At 46.3% G+C, this 17593-nt stretch overlaps 1 protein-coding gene across 2 annotated transcripts in view; it reads right to left on the bottom strand.

Moving 5' to 3' along the window:
- Positions 1 to 17593, bottom strand: part of GPC5 (glypican 5) — a 1044547-nt gene that overhangs the window by 983358 nt on the left and 43596 nt on the right. For both annotated transcript variants that reach the window (XM_030567347.1, XM_030567356.1), the window contains exon 2: positions 14023 to 14184. In XM_030567347.1, coding sequence (XP_030423207.1) covers positions 14023 to 14184 — 162 coding nt within the window. The remainder of the gene's footprint in view (positions 1 to 14022; positions 14185 to 17593) is intronic.

Below are 17593 nucleotides of genomic sequence, written 5' to 3'. Positions count from 1 at the left end.
CAGGTGAGCATCTCCTGCTGACATAGTGCTGTCCACACTGGTACTTCTGTTGGTGACATTTTTGTTGGTCGGGGTGTGTTTTTTCACACACTGACCAACAAAAATTTTACCAACAGAAGTGCTGGTATAGACATACCCTTAGTCACTTCACCTCTCTGCCTGAGTGTCCTCCTCTTCAAGAAGGTTGCCTACCTACCTACATCACAAAGGAGTTATGAGGATTAATTAGTTAATATCTGTAAAGTGCTACAAACATGTTAAATACTAAGTAGTATTACTGCCAATTTGAAGCTCGGAAATTGAGGCACAGACCAATTAAGTGACTAGTTCTAAGGTCACACATAAAATGTAAGAGTGACATGAGAGAGTCATAATCACTACAAATCCCTTTAAAGCCCTATACTAGCCAGAGCTGACACCTGTAGGAGGTATAAATAGCACAAGATATAATGTATGCAAATGTATCCAAAAACTAAAAATAAGGTTGAATAGAAGTACTTAAAGATTTATTTGCAATACAAGCACAAGTGTAAATTAATAATGAAGTTTCAAATACTCACCTAAATATTCTCGCCTTTTGATAAACCTTCAATGCTGTGTTTTACATGAAACTAGATACAAACAAGTTGGGTCTGATTCTCAGTTACACTACACCCCCCTTTTCACCATTCTGATATCATAAAGCAATCAGAACCTGCCACTTAAGAATATCATGAGAGTAGAGGTCCTGCTCAGCTGGTGTAGAATAGATAAGGGTACGCCAGCCTTGCTTACAGTCTCCAGAGTAGGATCAGAGTACAGATATGGTCCGAATGTACTGCACTATGGCTGCAAAATACCTTTGATGCCAGTATACAAATGCAAGGAATATGTGCAACAAGCAGGATGAACTGGAAGTCATGGTATATGAAGAAAATTTTGACTTAACTGACATCACAGACACTTGGTGGGACAACTCCCAGGACTGGAGTACCAACATTCACGGATATAGCTTGTTTCAAAAGGATAACTATGGGAAAAAAGAGTATGTCAAGCATGTATACACTTATGCACTGTATACACTTGCTCTGAGGTTCAGTGGGAAGTGAATGACAGTCCTGAGAGCCTCTGGATGAGGATAACCCAGGAAAAGAACAGTAGCAACGTTATGGTGAAGGTATATTAGAGACTATCAAATCACGAAGAGGAAATGGATGAGTCATTCTACAAGCAGGTAACAAGATTAGTTAACACACTTGAGTTAGTATTAATGGGGGATTTTGAGTTGCCTGATATTTTTGGAAGACTAAGAACATAAGAACGGCTGTATCGGGTCAGACCAAAGGTCCATGTAGCCCAGTATCTGTCTACCAACAGTGGCCAATGCCAGGTGCCCCATAGGGAATGAAGCTAACAGGCAATGATCAAGTGATCTCTCTCCTGCCATCCATCTCCATCCTCTGATGAACAGAGGCTAGGGACACCACCCTTTACCCTTCCTGGCTAATAGCCATTTATGGACTTAGCCACCATGAATTTATCCAGTTCCCTTTTAAACACTGTTATAGTCCCAGCCTTCACAACCTCCTCGGGTAAGGAGTTCCACAAGTTGACTGTGCGCTGTGTGAAGAAGAACTTCCTTTTATTTGTTTTAAACCTGCTACCTATTAATTTCATTTGGTGACCCCCAGTTCTTGTATTACTATTGCAGTAAAACATAGCACATCCTTTCTGGTTCAGAAAGTTGAGGAAACAACTATGGGGTCATCCATTTTGGGTCAGGTTTGACCAACAGGGATGAATTAGTTGTGAACATGAAGGTGGTCGGGAACTTAGGAGGAAGGGATCATGATCTAATAGAATTCAAGATCCTATGGAAAGGAGGACCTGAGATCACCAAAACAAGGACACTGGACTTGAAAATGGCAGATTTCGACCAACTCGTAGAAATAGTAGGCAAGGTCCTATAGAAAGTCCAATCAGGAAGAAAAGGAGTCAAAGGGGGCTGGCAGTTCTTAAACGATGTAATACTAGAGGCTTAACATCAACTTATTCCAAAGCAGAGGAAAGATAAGAAGAGGCACAGGAGGCCAATGTGGCTGCACAAGGAGCTTTTTAGCTATCTAAAAACCAAAGGGGATACATATAGGAAATGGAAGGAGGAGCCTATTACCAAAGAAATATACATGGGAATAGCATGAGCATACAGGGACAAATTTAGGAAAGCCAAGGCAAAGAATGAGTTACAGCTGGCAAGAAATATTAGTGACAACAAGAAGGTGTTCTTCAGATATGTCAGACACAAAAGAAAGATCAAGGACAGTGAGAGTCTGCTATTCAGGGAAGAAGGTAAGCAGCTAATGGAAGATGATAGGGAGTTAGAACTGCTCAATTTCTACTTTGCTTCAGCTTTCTCACAAAAAAATGTGACTGGGTGACTAGCAAAGTTATCATATACAAAAAGGGGAAGGGATGCAGATTGGGTTAAGTAAACAACACATCAGAGATCTTTTGACCAATCTGCATTAATTCAAATCAGCGGGGCCAGATGCTATTCACCCAAGGGTACTGAAGGAATTAGATGAAGAAATCTCAGAGTCACCGGCAATAATATTTACAAACTCATGAATGACAGGAGAGGTATCGAAAGACTGGAGAAGGGCTAATGCGGTGCCTATCTTCAAAAAGGGGGAAATGGAGGAGCCTAGAAACTATAGACTATTCAGCCTGACTTTGATACCTGGGAAGCTACTAGAGTAATGTATAAAACATTCTATTTGTGAATACCTGGAGAAGGAAGGGTAATCACCAGCAGCCAGCATGGATTTGCCAAGAATAAATCATGCCAAACCAGCTTGATTTCCTTCTTTGACAGGGTAACTGATTTGGTGGATGGGGGAATGTAGTGGACATAATATACCTGGACTTCAGCAAGGCTTTTGACACAGTCATGCATAACACTCTGATAAGTAAGCTGGAGAAATGCAGGCTTGACAGAACTACCATTAAGTGGATACATAATTGGTTAAAGAACCGCAAATAAATAGTAACTATTAATGGAGGGAGGTCTCAAGTGGGGTTCTGGGTTGGTGGGATTTAACATCTTTATTAATTACATGGATGTAGGCATAGAGAACATAATGATCAAGTTTATAGATGATACAAAGCTAGGAGGGGTTGCCAACACTTTGGAAGATAGAGCTAAAATTCAGAGAGGTCTAGATAAATTGGAGAATTGGGCTATGGACAACAAAATAAAATTCAACAAAGAAAAATTTAAAGTGCTACACTTGGGAAGAGAAATCAAATGCGCAATTAAAGAGTAGGGGAAAAACTGGCTTGGCAGCAGCACTGCTGAAAAAGATCAGGGAGTTGTGGTGAATCACAACCTCAATATGAGTCAGAAATGAGATGCTATTGCAAAAAAAAAAAAGCAAATGCAATTTTAGATTGCATTAACAGAGATATAGCATTCAAGTCATGGGAGGTGAAAGTATCGCTCTGCTCAGCACTGGTTAGGCCTCAGCTAGAGTACTATATCCAGTTTTGGTTACCAGTGTATAGAAAAGGGTGTAGAGAAATTGGAAAGAATCCAGAGGTGAGCAACAAAGATGATCAGAGGGATGGAATGTCAGACATACAAGTAAAGATTGAAGGAACTGGATATGTTTAGTTGGGAAAAGAGATTAAAGGGGGGAAATGATAGTCTTCAGATACTTGAAAGGTTGCCATAAAAAAGATGGAGAAAAGTTGTTCTCTTTTGCCACAGAGGGAAGGACAAGAGGCAATGGGTTCAAACTACATCATAGCAGATTTAGATTAAATCTCAGGAAAAACAAACAGAAAGAATAGTAGGACAATGGAACTGCCTTAGGAGGTTGTGGAAACTCTTTCACGGGAAGTTTTCAAAAGGAGGCTGGATAGCCATCTGTCTTGGATGGGTTAGACACAACAAACCCTACACCTTGGCAGGTGATTAGACTAGATGACCCTTGCAGTCCCTTCTAATCCTATGATTCTCTGGAATCAGCCCATTAGTTTTTGTGCTGTTATAATCTGAATTAGAATAAGTTTATCCATGTAGTCAAGGAAATGTGAAATCGTCAAGTCAAGGATTTAATTTATGTATATATTTCATTGTGTTTTCACTATAAAGAACTACAGACTAGAAAGAGAAGGAAAAAGTTAAACCTTTGCTTTGAAGCGACTCCTTATATTACGAATTATCTATAAAGCAATGTATCACTTGAAATCAGAAGTAGGAAATGGCAGCCCGTGCTGAAAAAAGAGTTTTCTGGTCTTCAAATCATTCTCTAAGAAACCTTTGAAACTGAAAACATTTGAATCACTGCCACCACAGATTGCCTTTTTTTTTGTTGTTGTTGTTACAGGGATGAACAAATGCTCATTGTACCTGATGGCCAAGTAGGCTACCAAAGAAAGCGGATTAGAAGTTTGCAACATATTTTCTTGTCCACATAATTCATTTAACTTATTTTGTTGCAACTTCATCACATTAAATAGCACTATAATCTCAAACAAATATTGCACGTCTGTGAATCCACTTAATCCTCCTTGCTTAGATTAAAGTGGGCATTGGATCTATTTTGTAGTCATAATTTTGCAACATAATATCATGATACTGTGTAATATATTTTTTTAAAAAATTGCATCACAAGATCATTAAGGTTTCCATAGTTAAGAGCCCATATGTCAGGAAGTACCAGCATGAAGTCTGCAATATTAACTCTTCCCTCTTGTGTATTATACTAGTATTTTATTAAGTGATGATATACATTTCTAAAATAATACTATACAACAGGGATCAACAACGTTTGGCACATGGCCTGCCAGGGTAAGCATCTAGTGGGTCGGGCTGGTGTGTTTACTTGCCATGTCCAAAGTTTCAGCCAATCGCGGCTCTCACTGGCCATGTCCCAGGCCAATGAGAATGACCTTGAGAATATTTCAGCATTCGCTTATGGATTGTGTAATTTTAAAGACCCAAACACTCATCAAGAACAGCATTTTAGGACATCTGGAATCCATGCAAGTTTATTTTGGGATATCTGGCTGCAAAGGCCATACTTGAATTTAGCAATCACCTCAAATTTTGGGCAACACTGGTGGTGATTTTCCTTTTGAATTCAATTATACATTCAACACCTAAATTTCTACAAGTCATCTCTTTAAGACCAAATAAAGTTTTAAACCTGGAGATAGCTGAGAGCTTACATATGCTACAGTATTTCCTTCTCACCTGGGTTTAAGGGGAAGTGAAGGTAACTATAAAATTTAAAAAAAAATACAAATGAAAGAAAGAGAAAGTTTATAGTAAAGAAAGTCAATCAGAAGGTAGGAATTGTAGAGAATTGATAAGGGGAAAAAAAGGCTACAAGGAGGCACTTTTTGGCCAGCAGAGTTAAGGAGTTTTTTAAATATATTAGAAACCAAAAGAATCCTGACCGTGATTTTGGTCCACTACAACATGGCAATGGTAGAATACTCAATAATAATTCAGTAAAATCAGAAGTGATGAATAAATATTTCTGTTTTGTACTTTGGTAAAAACAACAGATAACATAGTCTCATAATACGGTCATGATTATAACACTCTTTCTATTCCATTAGTACATCTGGAAGATATTAAATAGACGCTACTAAACGTAGTAGTCAAGTGGGTGTTTCCAGGGGGGGTCCCTCAATGATCAGTTCTTAGCCCTATGCTATTTAACATTTTTATCAATGACGTGGGGGAAAATTACATAAAATGATCATTGGTAAAGTTGGCAGATGACACAATAATTCAGATAATGATAAATAATGAAGCAGAGAGGTCACTGATTCAGAGCAATCTCAATTGCTTGGTAAACTGGGTGCAAGCAAACAATATGCGTTTTAATATGGCTAAACATAAATTTACAAATCTAGAAACAAAGAATGTTCCCGGGAAGAAGTGACTCTGAAAAAAGACTTGTGGGTTGTGGTGGATAATCTTTTGAAAAATGAGCTGCCAGTGTGACGCTGTGGCCAAAAAGCTAATGTGATCCTGGGATGCATAAACAGGGGGATATCGAGCAGGAGTAAGAGAGGTTATTTTACCTCTATATTTTGCACTGGTGTGACTGTTGCTGGAACATCCAGTTCTGGTGCCCACAATTCAAGAAAGATGTTTATAAACTGGAGACAGTGCAGAGAAGAGCTATGAGAATGATAAAAAGATTAGAAAACATGCCTTATAGTGATAGACTCAAGGAGCTCAATCTATTTAGCTTAACAAAAAGAAGGGTAATGTGTGACTTGATTACAGTCTGTAGGTATCTACATGGGAAACAAATATTTAATAATGGTCTCTTCAATCTAGCAGAGAAAGGTATAAAATAATTCAATGGCTGGAAGTTGAAGCTAGAAAATCTCAGACTGGCAATAAGGCATATTTTTTTAATGTGAGAATAATTAACCAATGGAACAATTTACCAAAAGTCATCGTGGATTCTCAGTCACTGACAATTTTAAATCAAGAATGAATTTTTTTTCTAAATGATTTATTCTAGGAACTATTTTAGGGAAGTTTTATGGCCTGTGTTATACAGGAGGTCAGACTAGATGATCACAGTGGTCCCTTCTGATCTTGGAATCTACGAAAAAGACGGTTACTCATCTTTGTAACTGTTGTTCTTCAAGATGTGTTGCTCACATCCATTCCAGTTAGGTGTGCGCGCCGCGCGTGCACGTTCGTCGGAAACTTTTTACCCTAGCAACTCCAGTGGGCCGGCAGCTTGCCCCCTAGAGTGGCGCTGCCATGGCACCTGATATATACCCCTGCCGGCCCACCCGCTCCTCAGTTCCTTCTTGCCGGCTACTCCGACAGTGGGGAAGGAGGGCGGGTGTGGAATGGATGTGAGCAACACATCTCGAAGAACAACAGTTACAAAGGTGAGTAACCAACTTTTCTTCTTCGAGTGATTGCTCACATCCATTCCAGTTAGGTGAATCCCAAGCCATACCTAGGCGGTGGGGTCGGAGTGAGAAGTAACGGCATGGAGCACTGCAGATCCGAAGGCCGCGTCCTCTCTGGACTACTGGACCAGGGCGTAGTGGGAAGCAAAGGTGTGGGCCGATGACCAGGTCGCTGCCCGACAGATTTCCTGGATGGGCACACGGGCGAGGAAAGCCAGCGACGATGCCTGTGCCCTGGTAGAGTGCGCAGTCACACGGCCCGTAGGAACGTGAGCCAAGTCATAGCAGGTCCTGATACAGGATGTTACCCACGAGGATAACCTCTGCGAGGAAATGGGAAGCCCCTTAATGCGGTCCACTACTGCCATGAAAAGCTGGGGGGATTTGCGGAACGGTTTGGTCCTCTCCACATAAAACGCGAGAGCCCGACGGACATCTAGCGAGTGGAGTTGTTGCTCCCTGCGTGAAGAATGAGGTTTCGGGAAAAAAACTGGGAGGAAGATCTCCTGGTTGACGTGAAAGGCTGAGACCACCTTGGGGAGAAAGGCAGGGTGCGGTCTCAGCTGCACTTTATCTTTATGGAAGACTGTATACGGGGGATCTACCGTGAGAGCCCGGAGTTCCAACACCCGTCTAGCTGATGTAATAGCTACTAAAAAGGCAGTCTTCCAAGAAAGATAGAGCAGGGAGCAAGTAGCTAACGGCTCAAAGGGGGGCCCCATGAGCCGAGACAACACCAGGTTAAGATCCCAGGTAGGGGCAGGGGGTCAGACGTTAGGGTATAGATGTTCCAGCCCCTTAAGGAATCTAGACACCGTCGGGTGAGAGAAAACGGAGCGGCCATCCCAACCCGGGTGAAAGGTGGAGATAGCCGCCAGGTGGACCCGCAGGGACGATATCGCCAGGCCCTGTTGCTTAAGGGACTAAATATAGTCCAAAATATTGGCCACCGAAACTTCCATCGGGAGGAGACCCTTCTCCATGCACCAACAGGAGAAACGCTTCCACTTGGCCGAGTACGTCGCTCTAGTGGAAGGCTTCCTGCTGCCCAAGAGTACCTCACATACCGGGGTGGAGCAGTGCAACTCGGAACTGGTCAGCCACGCAGGAGCCATGCTGCTAGGTGCAGCGACTGGAGGTCCGGGTGACAGAGAGTTCTGTGGTCCTGGGTGATCAGGTCCGGGTGAAGGGGCAGGGGAACTGGGTCGGCTATGGCCAGGTCCAGCAACATGGGGTACCAATGTTGCCTGGGCCACACCAGGGCTACCATGATCATGCGGGCCCTGTCCCTGCGCACCTTCAGAAGGACCTTGTGGACCAGCGGGAACGGGGGGAACGCGTAGAACAAGTGGGTCGTCCACGGAATAAGGAAGACGTCCGCTATAGACCCAGGTTCCCGGCCCTGAAAGGAGCAGAACTCCTGGCATTTCCTGTTCCCCCTGGACGCGAAGAGGTCCACGTGGGGACAACCCCACCTCTGGAAAATCGAGAGGGCGACGTCCGGGCGGAGGGACCACTCATGCGCAAAGAAGGATCTGCTCAGACGTGTTCCGTACTCCGGGGAGGAAGGAAGCCGTGAGGTGAATGGAGTGGGCTATACAAAAGTCCCAGAGTCGCATCGCCTCGTGACATAGGGGAGAAGATACAACGACCACGAAGCTGGTGACAGAACGTTTGACAAGCAAGGCGGACCGCTCTCAACTCCTGCATGTTGATATGTAGCTTCACCTCCTGTGGGGACCACAGGCCCTGTGTCCTCAGGGTTCCCAGGTGGGCCCCCCAGCCGAGATCTGAGGCATCCGTCGTTAGGGACACCGAGGGCTGGGGTGGGTGGAATGGGAACCCCGCACACACGACGGACTGGTCTAGCCACCAACTGAGAGAATCCAACACCCCCTGGGGGATTGTGATCAGCATGTCTAGTGACTGCCTTGCCGGCCGGTAATGTGCAATGAGCCAAGACTGGAGGGGCCTCATGCGGAGCCGTGCATACCCGGTCACAAACGTGCAGGCTGCCATATGGCCTAACAGAGTTAGGCATGTCCGTATCGATGTCAGGGGGGCTGCCAGCAAGCGCTGAACGATCGCCGACAACGACTGGAACCTGGGCAACGGCAGAAGGGCCCTGGCCACGATGGAGTCCAGGACGGCCCCAATGAACTCCACCCTCTGCGAGGGGAGCAGGGTGGACTTGTCCACATTGATCATGAGGCCCAAGGTAGCAAACAGGCCGGTGATCCTGCGGACGTGGCTGCGGACCTGCAGCTCTGACGTGCCCCGAATTAACCAATTGTCGAGGTAAGGGAACACGTGAATGCGACTGCGCCAAAGATGTGCCACAACAACAGCCATGCATTTTGTGAATACCCTCGGAGCTGCAGAAAGGCCAAATGGGAGGACCGCAAATTGGTAGTGATGGCGGTCGACCACGAACCGAAGGAAACGTCTGTGGTGTGGCCATATGGCAATATGAAAATAAGCGTCCTGCATGTTGAGGGCGGCATACCAGTCTCCAGGATCCAGGGATGGGATAATGGTCCCCAGGGATACCATGCGGAACTTCAACTTTACTAGATATTTGTTGAGCTCTCGCAGGTCGAGGATAGGCCTGAGGCCTCCCTTGGCCTTGGGGATCAGAAAGTAGCGGGAATAAAACCCCTTGCCTCTCTCGTTCTCCGGAACCGCCTCTATAGCTCCTTTGTCGAGGAGCGTCTGTACCTCCTGGCGAGGAATTGTTCGTGAGAGGGGTCCCTGAAGAGGGATGAGGGTGGGGGGCGGGAGGGAGGAAAAGATACAAACTGCAGACGGTATCCTGTGCACCGTGCGTAAGACCCAGCGGTCGGATGTTATCCGGGACCACACCTGGAGGAAAAACGAAAGGCGGTTGGAAAACGGGGAGGAAGGATCCATGGGGGATACTGATACTATGCCCTCGGGCGCAGCTTCAAAACGAAGGTTTGGGTCCAGGTGGGGCTTTAGAGGAGCTTTGGTTTTGCCCCCCTTGATTGCCCGACGGCCTGCACCTGCCATTTCTGCAGCGGCGCCTATTAAGGTCCTGCCGCTGGCAGAACTGGGGGTACGGCCGACGCTGCTGCTGTTGCTGCGGCCGGAAGGGTCTGCGTTGCGTCCCAGGCATGTGCATCCCAAGGGAGAGCATAATGACCCGATTGTCCATAAGACTTTTCAGTCTGGGGTCTGTCTTCTCCGAGAACAGGCCCTGGCCTTCGAACGGGAGGTCCTGGATGGTGTATTGGAGCTCCGGTGGAAGGCCAGAAACCTGAAGCCAGGAGATGCGGCGCATCGTCACCCCCAAGGCGAGGGTACGGGCAGCGAGTCTGCAGCGTCCAAGGAGGCCTGCAATGAGGTTCGTGCAACCTTCTTGCCCTCGTCAAGAATCGCCGCAAATTCTTGACGCTCCTCTTGTGGCAGCAGCTCTTTGAACTTATCCGCTGCCACCCAAGAGTTAAAGGCGTAGCGGCTAAGAAGGGCTTGCTGATTGGAAACCCTGAGCTGAAGGGCCCCAGCCGAATAAACCTTACGGCCGAGGAGGTCCATACGCCTGGTCTCCTTGGATTTGGGGGCTGGGGCTTCCTGCCCATGACGCTCCCTCTCGTTCACCGACTGTACCACCAGGGAGCATGGTGTTGGGTGAATATGGAGGTACTCATAGCCCTTGGAGGGGGCCATGTACTTCCTTTCGGCGCCCCGTGCAGTAGGGGGGATGGAGGCCGGCGATTGCCAGATCGTATTGGCGTTGGCCTGGATCGTCCGAATGAAGGGTAGGGTGACCCTGGTGGGAGCATCGGAGGAGAGGATGCTGACGACGGGGTCCTCGATCTCAGAGACCTCCTCAGCTTGCAGGCTCAAATTCTGTGCTACGCGCCTGAGGAGGTCCTAATGTGCCCTGAGATCTAGCGGAGGAGGGCTATTAGAGGAAGTGCCAGCCACCGCCTCATCGGGAGAAGACAATGAGGAGACCCCCGGCAAGAGAGTGTCCAGTGGGGGGTCCGCCTCAGCCCTCGCCTCTGGCTCAGGAGGGAGATCAGGGTCTTGTTGCTTTGACCCGTCCTCCCCGTCCGGGGAGGGAGGGGGGCGAGACAACGACGCCTCCGGCGCCCTGTGCTCTGCCGTTGCAGGCCTAGGAGGAAGCTGTTGGGGGCCCTGGGCTTGATGGTACACCCAGGGTGTCCAGAACCCCCACTGCTGCAGACCCTGGTCCTGTTGCGGAGGGTCTTGATAAAGGGCCGCTTGTCTGTCAGTGCCCAGCGCATATAAACTGTCCGCCTGCGACGACACCGACGGCTGTCTGGAAGGCCATGGAGGGGCCGACCGCGGCTGGTAAGAGTCTCCGCGTCCTGGCGCCGAAGATGTTCTCGGTGCCGGGGACTGGTACCGGGAGTCATACCGGTGCCGGGATCGGGACCGGGGTCTGTCTTGGACCCGGTGCCGGGATCGGGACTGGTACCGGCTGCTGACTCGGTGCTGGGATCGGGACCGAGACCTGCCACCGACGCGGTGTCGGGAGGTCGACCGGGACCGGGACCTGCCACCGACACGGTGCCGGAAGGTCGACCGGTGCGCTGATCGATGGCGGGACTGGCTCCTAGAGTCCCGGTGCCGGTATCGGTGGCTGGAACCAGACCGTGACCATCTGGAGGCCAATCGGTGCTGCGAGTACGACCGGTACCGCCGAGGGGAGCGGTGCCGGGACTGCGAGCGGCGGCGGGATCTTGAGCTACCATGGTGTCGGGACCTCGACAGTGAGCGTGAGTCCCGAGACGGCGCTCTCATCATAGGTTTGCCCCTGGACGCTACCCGCACCGGAGGTACCGGGGGTGGAGGCTGAGTTGACTCAGTCAGGGCAATGAGGTCCCGTGCCGAGGCGAAGGTCTCCGGCGTCGATGGGACCAATAGCTCAACCCCAGATCTTATGGGGGAGCTCGGCGGGACCGGACTCGACGGACCCTCCAGGCCCGGAGTCGACGGTGCTGATAGCGCCGCGGCAGATGTCGGTGCCGGGCGCTCCACTCGAGTCTGCCTGGATGGAGTTGCAGACTTCAAGAGTCTTGCTTCTGCACCCGGTGCCGGGGAAGGTCGGTGCCGGGGAGTCTTTCCAGTGCCGGCGCGATCCGGTGCCAGCGCCGAGATGATGGCCTGCGAAGCTGCCGGGTCGAGTGCCGCTTCCATGAAGAGAGTCCTAAGTCTCTGGTCTCTCTCCTTCTTTGTACTAGGCTTAAAAGCCTTACAAATGCAGCACTTGTCCGATCTGTGTGATTCCCCCAGGCACTTTAGACACGCGTCGTGAGGGTCGCTGGTCGGCATCGGCTTCTTACAGGCCGCACTTTGCTTGAAGCCCGGTGAACCACGCATGAGCCCGGTGCCGGGTGCCGGGAAGGGCTACGGCCCAAACCGGCTAACAAATATCTACAATATTATTTACACTATTAACTATATAACTAACTATATTTAACTACTAATTACAACTATCAACCGTAGAACAAGGAGAGCTAGGGACGTGGAGGACAGCTATGCCGCGCTCCACAGTTCCAATGACCGACACAGCGGTAAGAAGGAACTGAGGAGCGGGTGGGCCGGCAGGGGTATATATCAGGTGCCATGGCGGTGCCACTCTAGGGGGCGAGCTGTCGGCCCACTGGAGTTGCTAGGGTAAAAAGTTTCCGACGAACGTGCACGCACGGCGCGCACACCTAACTGGAATGGATGTGAGCAATCACTCGAAGAAGAACTATTGTTCCTTCTATAAAAAAGAAATTCAATATACAACTGATCATTCATTTTAAAAGCTCAATATTAAAAGCTCCTTACAAGTCAGCTAATTCAATTTTAAGACTTTTTTTTGTCCTATACATGAAGAGAAAACAGACACTTTTAGTTTGAATAATTTATTTCTGATTAAAAGAAAAATAAAGGAGACCAAAGTAAAGGTCCTATCAGAAGGCACCCAGTGCATTTCTCCCCTCTGGTGACAGTCATCACTGAAAAGAACACGAAATGGCTGCCTGTCTCTTTAGACAGCATAGTCATTGGACAAACAAAGGCTTAGCAATTACCACCCAAAAACAGATGAGAACAAGAGGCCTAACACCTGAGGTATGTACTCAGAGACCAGAAAAAGGACAGAGGTGAAGCTAGTCCTGTAATCGTGACAGTGGGAATTTGGCATTAGGGTTTATAGTTCTGGAGGTGTGAATACAGTGTGGGCAGATGGGCATATTCTTGAAATCAAGTTACATGTGAGTTAATATCTGAAGTCTCAGCCTACGTAGAGTTACATTTGAACAGGATGATGATGTAGTGTCAATGTAGATGGGTTATCAGTTCACTTCATTTGCTGAAAAATTATGATACAGCCAACAGTAGGGGCAACTTTCCAGAGCTATATGGAGCTAACATTCACATATCATAACAATACTTCCCTATCTCATTGGGATGTTGTAAGGATAAATTTATGAATCCTTGCAAGGCACTCTGATGATCAGGGCCACAAAAGTACCTTGAAAGACAAATGGCAAGACTCCAGTTGTCTTCAGCAAGACCAGGACTTTGCCGTAAGCACTCTCTCTCTCTCAATTAGTTTTTTCCAGTTTATTACATATACTCATATAGCCCATGTTCTTCCCATCTTCCATGCCCCTAACTGCCCTCCACCTCAGCCTATGCAGAGGACCCCTCACCAGTGTGGAGAGGTTGCAGTGAGAGAACCCGCTGAAAGGCAAGTACACCACCAGCCTTGCCAAGGACTAATTGATCCAAGGGAGGGCTTTGCAGTGTGCATGCATATCAAGTGAAATTCATCATGACAGTTTTTAGATACTCAAAGGTGTAAAATCCTAAACAAAGTGCCTAATTAAACCCACTTCTTTATTTTTCTCAAAGGCCACTAGTTATCAGCCACACACTCAAGTTGCCACTCCTCCACAATTAATACTCTCTTTGATAAAGTACAATAAGCATTTAAGGGGAACTAAAATAGATAACTTATCACAGATCAGTTTAAGCATATGATAAAGTTAAGGAAATGCTTTTTGAACAAACTTTGAAATGTACAGCAGAAAGATTTACCTTGAAAAGTAGCTGCATTATGAGATATTAAAAACTTTAAAGTAGAGCTTGATGTTTGAAGCACTTGTTGTATGTCCTGCTTTACTATGATCTGGTATCTTTCCTCCATCTTTTTGGTACAACATGTTAGATTTTTAGATGTACAAACTTGAAGATCAGCCCCTAGAGAAAGAAATATACTTTTATTTTCCAAATTTATCATTATTTGTACAGTGCACTATGACATACATGATCATAGAATCATGGAAGATTAGGGTTGGAAGAGACCTCAGGAGGTCATCTAGTCCAATCCCCTGCTCAAAGCAGAACCAGCACCAACTAAATCATCCCAGCCAAGTCTTTGTCAAGCCAGGCCTTAAAAACCTCTAAGGATGGAGATTCCACCACCTCCCTAGGTAACCCATTCCAGTGCTTCATCACTCTCCCAGTGAAATAGTTTTCCCTAATATCCAACCTAGACCTTCCTCACTACAACTTGAGACCACTGCTCCTTGTTCTGTCATCTGCCACCACTGAGAACAGCTTAGCTCAGTGGTGGGCAACCTGCGACCCCTGGGATGTATGCAGCCTGTCAGGATAATCTACTGGCAGGCCATGAGTCACTTTGTTTACATTGCCCGTCTGCAGCTCCCAGTGGCTGTGGATCACCGTTCCCGGCCAATGGGAGCTCCAGGAAGCATAATGCGCTGGCCACTGCTTCTTGCAGCTGCCATTGGCCGGGAACGGCAAACTGCAGCCACTCAAAGATGCGGTCGGCCGTGCCTGCGGATGGTCAATGTAAACAAACTACCTCGTGACCCGCCAGCGGATTACCCTGACAGGCCACATGCAGGTTTCCCACCTCTGACCTAGTTCCATCCTCTTTGGAACCCCACTTCAGGTAGTTGAAGGCTGCTATCAAATCCCCCCTCACTCTTCTACTCTGCAGACTAAATAACTCCAGTTCCCTCAGCCTCACCTCATAAGTCATGTGCTCCAACCCTCTAATAATTTTTGTTGCCCTCTGCTGGACTCTTTCCAATTTGTCCACATCCTTTCTATAGTGGCTGGCCCAAAACTGGATGCAATACTCCAGATGTGGCCTCACCAGTGCCAAATAGAAGGGAATAATCACTTCCTTCGATCTGCTGTAATGCTCCTACTAATGCAGCCCAATATGCCATTGGCCTTCTTGGCAACAAGGGCACACTGTTGACTCATATCCAGTTTCTCATCCACTGTAATCCCCAGGTCCTTCTCTGCAGAACAGCCACTTAGTCAATTTCCCTTTTGTAACAAAGATGACATACGTCAGGGGTGGCCAAACTGTGGCTCACAAGTCATATAAGGCTCTTTTACAGTTAAAGTGCAGCTCATGGATCCCCCCCCAACCCTCCCACCCCATTCTTCTTCACCCTACCAGACTTGATGGTGGGGAACTTGGGACTTCCACCATGCAGCAGAATGGTGGAGTAGGGGCTTCTGCCCAGCAGGCGGGGGAAGGAGGAGCAGGGGGAGTCTTGGGCCTTCAACCCCGTGGGGCATGCCTGCTGGGGCTTGAGCAGGAACAGGGCTGAAGCCCCAAGCCCTCACAGGTGCCTCCCATGGGGCAGAAGCCCCAAACCCAGACTGGTGCACCCCGCCTATCAAATTTCTGATGATTGTCATACTGACTTTCTGATCTGCATAAGTTTGGCCACACTTGACATAGATGAAAGCATTACCCAAAGTTCTCAAAGATGTCTGCTCCTGTTCCACAAAAAACAGATGCATGGAGAATTTTTATTTATCTTGTTTATTTAAATACTTTATATGTTTTCCCCTTTATAAAGTAATACAGAGCAATGAAAAGTGTAAAGATCTAAGAAGAAAGAAATTCATATTTTAATAAATAAACTGCAGTGTATCCAAATGTTCACTTCTAAAAATGGGTAAACCGACATTTCCAGAAAAAAAAGTTATAACTTTAACATAGCATTATTAAAAATGTCGAAGAGTTAAATTCTGTTCTCAAATACAGAACTTTTATTGATATGTATCAAGAGATTTCTTAGGAATTTACAAGAGAAATCCTCTTAAATCTGCTCTCTGGTTGAAAGTCTAATTCTGTTGCTAGGTTTACATGCTGGAGCCTCCTCATGACAGATGGAAGAGGAGAACAATAGGATGAGGACTGCAAGATTGAAAATGTGGAAATTGCCCAGGATAAAACTGACAAAACCTGACGTCATTTACTCTTGACTTCTAACCACGCTGCTACCTATTCTCATTCACCCTTCATTCCCCTGGCATTGAATCTGCAAGAGCTTTATTTTATTCTAAATATATATATATATATATATATGTAATTCCTTTAGCTACTTTTTAAATTGTATTTCTAATCCTCTCTGTTAAATCATTCCAAGATACCGTAAATAATATTTGAGGAATGGAGGCACACATTTTATACAATGAATATTTCATGAGAGGTCTCAAATCAGGGTGATTAAAATGGTATTTTCATAAAAAGCTATTTAACAACAATTTAAGCTATTGAGGGTTATATCCAAGTGTTCTGGAAACATGGACAATATATAACTTCACTGGGTCAAATTTATTCTCAATTACATCAGACTACATCAGAATATCTCTGCTGAAGTCCATGGAGTCATAATGAAACAGCAGATTTTTATATAAAGGCTTTAAAGCATGTATATTAAAATTATATACCAGAACATTAATGAAGACAGCCAAATGCAGCTTAGTTGGTTCCCATTTCCCCAATCAAATTAATATCACATGGGATAAAAAGTCAACAAAACAAGGATCTTAACTGGTTCAGTCTCCTCACAAAGAAAAGTGGCCACAACCACCTACATTGCCCAGTGCATACATAAAATGTCTAGAACTCCAGCCATGCATAAACATAAAATATCTCTTGACTCATGGAGGCATTCGTATTAACCCCACAGTAAATCAGGGATACACAATACAGTAAATACACAATACAGTAAAGAGGGAGGGGGAAGCTCTTATAACTAGAAAAATCTTTTTGCTTGTTGCTTCAGAGACTAATCAGGTACACTTGGACCCCATTAACAATTATTTCCTAACAAGAACAGCCACCTTCCCAGTTGCCCTTAAGGTCTAACCATATGTGGTTTCCTCAAGTCACACACTCAGAATTTCTGTCATTCACAACATGAAACAACTTGCAAGAGCCTACTGTCCTCCCCCCACATTTTTTTTTTAATCAAAACTGGCCCCAAGTAGACAGCCTTTAAGGTGGTTATTGCAGGGCCAGTCTGGTCATTTCTGGGCCCAATGCAGTGTGCTTTCTTGCCTTCACATTTGCAGATGGCACTTCATGCCTGAATCTCAACCCTCCTGTGAGGAAGGAAAGAGTCAGCAGTCTCTACAGCACTATCCCTGAACCCCGTGAAGCCTCTTGTACTCTGTCCCCAACCACTTCTGTGGCAGTCCCACAAAAGAGACAATACAGTCTATATCACCTTTCTTGTAAATTGGAGAACACCCAACCTTTAACCAGGGCCAGCTCTAGGGTTTTTGCCGACGCAAACAGCTGAAAAAAAGAAAAAAAAACTGTGATCGG

This window comes from Gopherus evgoodei, chromosome 1 (genome assembly GCF_007399415.2).
Source record: "Gopherus evgoodei ecotype Sinaloan lineage chromosome 1, rGopEvg1_v1.p, whole genome shotgun sequence".
NCBI lineage: Eukaryota > Metazoa > Chordata > Testudines > Testudinidae > Gopherus > Gopherus evgoodei.
The sequence above is the reverse complement of the archived record's forward strand: the minus strand, read 5'-3'. Positions and strand labels throughout refer to the sequence as shown.